Genomic DNA, 6,000 nt, shown 5'->3' on the forward strand with positions numbered 1-6,000 from the left:
ACTGCCGCCTGCCCCATGCCCCCTGTCGTCCTCTGGCGAAGGAGACAAGTCCCCACGGGTAGGTGGTGCCCTGACCCCAGCCCCCCTGGCACGAGTGGCCAAGCAGAGGACTCCGCCCCCAGCCCAGCCCTGACTCGCATTTGGCCACAGGACCCATCCCCGAGTCACACCAGCGTCCACAGGGCCTCCTCTCTCACAGGAGGCTGGGACCCCCACACCATCCCCTCTGCTGGATGTCAGGTCAACCTTGGCCGCCCCAGGGTGATGGGAAGAAGCCACCTGATGGAGTCACGGGAGCCCCTGGATCCAGCCAAGCCTGGGGCCCCAGGACCCCGGTGACGGGCTTTCCAGGCACCAAAGCCAAGAGAGGTGTTTTCCGGCTCATCCTTTCACTCCTAGAGTGGCCAGAGCAGGGACACGGAGAGCAGAGAGGCACCAGGCAGGAGACAGCCCATCGTCTGCCCACATCATTTCACTGGAATGATCGGAGGGGCATACAGTTTATCCAACTGAAAGAAGTCCTGAGTGGCAGACCATCTGTGTAGGCCTGTAGGGAGAACCTAAGCCCTGCTCTTCAGCTTGCCCATAGAAGATGGGGTTTCTGTCCACCCCAGAAGGGCCCTCCCGATCTGTGCTCCACACAGACCAGGAGTCTCATCTAACCAGCCTGATGGGTGTGCTGGGGCCTGCTCTTAAAAGACGCTGCCCTTGGCCCCCACACCCTCTCGCCTTCCTGCTCCCTCTGGTTCCAGAGCCACCATGGCGGCAGGAGCGTCTCCTCGGTGGGCCCAGAGGTCCCCCCAGGCAGTACCGAAGCGGATGCTCCGCTTGCCACTGTCTCCCTGCGCAGGGACATCTGGGGCAGCAGGCCCGGTCAGCGGGCCTCCACCCTCAACAATCGGGAGCTGGGGCTGTCTGACCACTGGACCCCACAGTGTTGGGGCAAAGAGAAGCCAACCGAGGACTAAAGCAGCAGATGCTGAACAAAAGCAGTGCTGCGTCATCGACAGCATGGATCCTCACACGCCGTGGCAGAAGCTCAGGTCCCGGCCTCTGTCCTCTGCTCTGGGGGTGCAGTCCAGGTGGGACTGGACTGGGAGCCCTGAAGCTCCACCTGCGCCTGCAGCTGCTCCTGCTGCCCCGCCCTGCCCCCACCACTCCCCAGGGTCCAGCCCAAGACCCCTGCGCACCTCCTTCCCTCTTGTCCCTGAGCCGGGAAAGCTAAGCGCAGGAGGTCAGGGACTGGGTGAGGTACCCAGGCTGGGGCACCAAAACCAAGCAAACGGGGCCCCTGCGTGGAGGAGCGGGACAGAGCCGGGACCCCTCGCAGCCCCAGGGAGCCTGTGTCAACCAGTGCCCGTCTCCCAGCAGGGCTTCGGGGCCAGGGGTCCTGCCTTCTGGGTCCCCTGGGCTCCCCCAGATGCTTTTGTAACCCCCCAGATGCAGCCCTGCATTGCCTCCAGACGGTTTTTATGACTTGTAAGGAAAAACCAGGGCAAGCAGCGCGGAACCACCAGCAGTGCAGTTGCGGCTGGTAGGGAGGGACCCGCACACCGTGGGGAGCCTTGGGAGCCCAGCCCACCGAGGGAGGCGCACTAAGCCCGCAGACCGCGGCACACCCCAGCTTCGCCACACACGGCTGCTTCTCCCCCCGGGGACACCAGGTGGCGCCAACAGCTCCTGCCACGGGCCCCTCAGCGTCCCCACGGTCCCCAAACTCCGCCTACCGCGCGCGGGCGCACAGAAGCGCGCGTTCACTGTGTCTTTAAGAAGATCCATTTCTTCTGCTTGAGCTTAAATATAAGACAGTGTCACCAGTATAAATAAACAATTCACTGCAGTAGTTCACAATTAAAAAAAACAAATTTGCCTAGATTAAGAATTTATCTTCTGGAGCCACCGTTTCCCGAGCTGAAGCCTGGGAACACCAGGTGAACCTCGGACGTGATCTCATGAGTCTCTCTGGGTGCTGCTCACACAGGGACATTTGCCTAGCCTCCTTCCGGATCCACAAGCTCACAGCACACGCCTCTTGAGAGAGGCAGGCCAGGGCTGGCCGAGAGGGAGGACTGGCCATTACCTCGCCCGTGGGCCAGGAGAACTCTCCGTATCCCAGCTTCATGTCCAGCCCGAACTCCCCTTGGTAGACGCAGCCGTCCTGCCACTCCTGCATGCCCCGGACCAGCTGGATGTAGGCCCCCTTCAGGTCCTGCTCCTTGAGCGGGCCCTCAGCCTCCTCTTCCTCCTCTGGGGCCTCCGGGAGGAGCCTAGGGAGAGGAAGAGGGTGGGGAGGGGAGCCTGATGCCGAACGAAGGTCTTCAGGGTCACCAAGTCCCGAGAAGCTTCGACCGACAACCCCCAAGGCTGACTGGGCAGCTGTCCCTGCTCTCCAGGGAGGGGAACTGAGGCACTGGGGGCACGGAGCTTGCTCAGGGTCACGCAGGAAGCGGAAAGGGCAGTAAGTGTGCAGCTGTCTGACAAGGCTGAGGGTTGCTGTGCCCTCTGCCGCCCAGGGCAGCCCCACTGCCTGCGATCCGATGGCTGCCCCACCCCAGCTGTGCCCTGGGTAGGGGGGAGTCTGGAATCAATGGCTGTGCACTGGGGGGCTTGGTGGGGGCCTTGTCTGGAACCCAACGGCTGCCCCACTCCAGCTGTGCCCTGGGGGTGGGGGGTTCATCTGGGGGCCTCTCTACTTGGCTTGACATTCCATCTGGACAAGGACAGCGAGCTTCAGGCCTGAAGGGATCCAAGAGCAGCTTGAGAAACCGCAAGCCAGTCACCAAGATGGACATGGGAGGATGCTGGCAAGGGTGGGCGCACAGCAAGGGGCAGAGCATGCACCAGGGCAGGTTGCCTCTTTGTTGCTCTTACTGTCTCAAAGAACACATCCTGAATTAAAGTGGGCCCGAGACTAGCCCATCACACACACCCCCACCTGTCTCCCAACTCTAAAGGGCTCTCTGGGTGCTGCAGTGGGGTGTCTCTGTGCAGGCTGGGGTGTACACACACGGGAGCCCTCAGGCTCTGAGCCCCTCCACCAGCTGGCCCTCAGATGCCAGCTGTGAGCCACAGACAATTTAACAAAGCACCTGCCCGACAGCAAAGGGCTGCAGCTGCTGTGAACATGTGGTTATTCGTCTAAATAAACACATGGAAGGATAGAGACCCACATGAAACAATGATAAAGTCTGGGGGCTCAGAATTGGTTTGTTTTCCTTTTTCTTACCTGTAGCTGTGGGTTGAATTGTGTTCCTTCCCATGCACCCTGCACCCCAAATTCATATGTCAGAATGCTAACTCCCAGGGCCTGGCTGTGTGACTGTGTTTGGAGTCAGAATCTTCACAGACACTGACTCCAAATAATCAATTTATGTAAATAATCAAGTTACAGGTCATGAGAGTGGGCTCTAGCCCAGTGTGACTGAGGTCCTTATATCAATAAAAGGGGAAGTCTGGACGCAGGGAAATGCACGGAGAGAAGACGAAGTGAAGACTCAGAGAGAGGACAGCCGTCTACAAGCCAAGGAGAGAGGCCAGGCCGATTCCACACTCTCGCGGGAGGGCTCCCACACCTTTTGGCGCCGAGCATGGAGCTCTCTAGGGTCCCGGCAGCCGCAGGCACGCTGCCACCCTCCTCCACTTGGTTTTCAGAATTGCCAACCTCTGGGACCTCGTCATGTGGGACCAAGATATAACGATATTCCATGTCTCTCCTCTTTGAACCTGGAAGCAAAGTCAGGGAACCACATTCTCCCTCGGGGTTCCTGGCGGGCGCTCAGACCGCCGACAGCACTGCGCGCCTCAGAGAAACAAGGACCCCTACCCTAACACGGCGGACGCCCGGATCCTGTTGGAACGCCACCCCTGCCCCGCCCCGTCGCAGGGAAACCCCCTCCAACGTCCGAGGGTGTCCCTGAAACCAAGGAAGACAGCCTGGGCCACCCTCCCGCGACCTTAAATTAGGGCCACGTTTTGGGCCTCAGACAGCGGGCCCCTCCTCCCCCCGAGGGCCTCGGGAGACGGGGTGGCGAGGACACGGTCCCCACGCAAGCCCGCACATAAAACAGCCTCTCACGCACGTAGGGCCCCAAGCCTCCTCTCCGCCCCTCCCAGGGAGAACGGCGGTCCGGGCCCAGGGGGCGTGGGGCCCACGCGCCGGCTCCCCGCCGCCACCTCCGCGGACCTCGGGGATGCCCCCGCTCATCCCCCTAACAGGTCCGCACCGAAGCTCAGAGAGTTCTCACCGATTGCACAGGGTCCGGGAAGGGCAGTGGCCAACGCAGCGCAGCCGCGCCGGCCAGCCTGCACTCTGCACGGCTCAGGGTGCAGAAGAGTCAGGTTCCCCTGGAGACCGGGCCACCGCCCACGTGCCCGGGTTCCGCCAATCCCCGCGCCAGGCCACGCCCCACCCCAGGGCCACACCCCCTGACTGCCGACCATGCCACGCCCCTCCAGGGCCACACCCCCTGGCGTCCCGGCGGGGCAGGGCTCCCCTCTGTGACCTCACAGAGACCCCGCCCCGGCGCCCGCTCCTGCTCCCCGCCGAAACCCTCAGCCCAGGCTTACTGAGCCCGGGTCGGCCGTCTCCACTAGGACACCCATCTCGAGGTCAAGAGGGGCACGGTGGGTCGGCCTGTGGATCAAGCCTCCCTGACTCCAGAGCCAATTGGTGGCTCTGTTAGTATTTATGGAAGGCCCCGAGCTCACAGCCTGGTGGGGGGACAAGATCGGGGGCAGCCGGGGTCACGGGGGAGCCTTTACGGGGAGAAGGTGCCTAGGTATAGTTTCGGGGGATGAGTAGGAGCTCTTAGAACAGAAGCGAGCACATTTCAAGGAACTGGACTAGAAGCAGCCGGGAACAGCGCAGGGCTTTCCGCGGCTTCCCGGACAGAGGAGGGGTCTCTGGAGGCGCAGACCACCCCTTCTTAGGACAGTGGAAAGGGATGACAACAGCCGATGCCCTGGCCGCCCCCGCGAGCTGCAGTGGCCCGAAGGCGGCTGTACCCGGACCCCAGGGTTCGGGGGTCGCTCCCCACACCCTGCAGTCTGTCTCCCAATTCATCTCTTCTCCCCTCGGTCCCTCAGCACCACCTGGGCTCCTAGAGCCCTTCTCTAGCTCTTAATCCTTCCCCTCACGTCCCCTCTTTGCCCTGCTCCAGCTATCACCTGGGAAGCTGAGCAGAGACAAACAGAGCCACCTTTAAAACTTGTTTCTGAAAAAAAGAGAAAGAAAAAGTCACCTAAAACTTACCTGTCAGAGTTCCAAAGAATAGCAAGGAGAGATAAGAAAGCCTTCCTAGTGATCAATGCAAAGAAATAGAGGAAAACAATAGACTGGGAAAGACTAGAGATATCTTCAAGAAAATTAGAGATACCAAGGGAACATTTCATGCAAAAATGGGCTCAATGAAGGACAGAAATGGTAGGGACCTAACAGAAGCAGAAGATATTAAGAAGAGGTAGCAAGGATACAGAGAAGAACTGTACAAAAAAGATCTTCACGACCCAGATAACCACGATGGTGTGATCACTTACCTAGAGTCAGACATCCTGGGATGTGAAGTCAGGTGGGCCTTAGAAAGCATCATTACAAACCAAGCCAGTGGAGGTGATGGAATTCCAGTTGAGCTATTTCAAATCCTAAAAGATGATGCTGTGAAAGTGCTGCACTCAATATGTCAGCAAATTTGGAAAAGTCAGCAGTGGCCACAGGACAGGAAAAGGTCAGTTTTCATTCCAATCCCAAATAAAGGCAATGCCAAAGAATGTTCAAACTACCACACAATTGCACTCATCTCACATGGTAGCAAAGTAATGCTCAAAATTCTCCAAGCCAGGCTTCAGCAATACATAAACCGAGAACTTCCAGATGTTCAAACTGGTTTTAGAAGAGGCAGAGGAACAAGATATCATTACCAACATTCACTGGATCATCAAAAAAGTAAGAGAGTTCCAGAAAAACATCTGTTTCTGCTTTACTGACTATGCCAAAGCTTTTGA

At 59.0% G+C, this 6,000-nt stretch overlaps 1 protein-coding gene across 7 annotated transcripts in view; it reads right to left on the bottom strand.

The window, feature by feature from the left end:
* Positions 1 to 4,339, bottom strand: part of ANKMY1 (ankyrin repeat and MYND domain containing 1) — a 53,627-nt gene extending 49,288 nt beyond the window's left edge. For 6 of the 7 annotated variants that reach the window (XR_010660824.1, XR_010660825.1, XR_010660826.1 and 3 more), the window contains exons 1-3: positions 4,245 to 4,339; positions 3,573 to 3,723; positions 2,081 to 2,267 (exon numbers count right to left, since the gene is read on the bottom strand). Coding sequence is in view for 4 of the 7 variants with exons in the window: in XM_065917189.1 (XP_065773261.1) it covers positions 2,081 to 2,267; positions 3,573 to 3,706 (321 nt within the window). In the remaining 3 variants the exon portion in view is untranslated. Of the gene's footprint in view, positions 1 to 2,080; positions 2,268 to 3,226; positions 3,724 to 4,244 lie in introns of those variants that run through there. The other variant, XM_065917190.1, reaches the window with a different exon arrangement.
* Between the last annotated feature and the right edge of the window lie 1,661 nt (positions 4,340 to 6,000).

This window comes from Muntiacus reevesi, chromosome 1 (genome assembly GCF_963930625.1).
Source record: "Muntiacus reevesi chromosome 1, mMunRee1.1, whole genome shotgun sequence".
Lineage (NCBI taxonomy): Eukaryota > Metazoa > Chordata > Mammalia > Artiodactyla > Cervidae > Muntiacus > Muntiacus reevesi.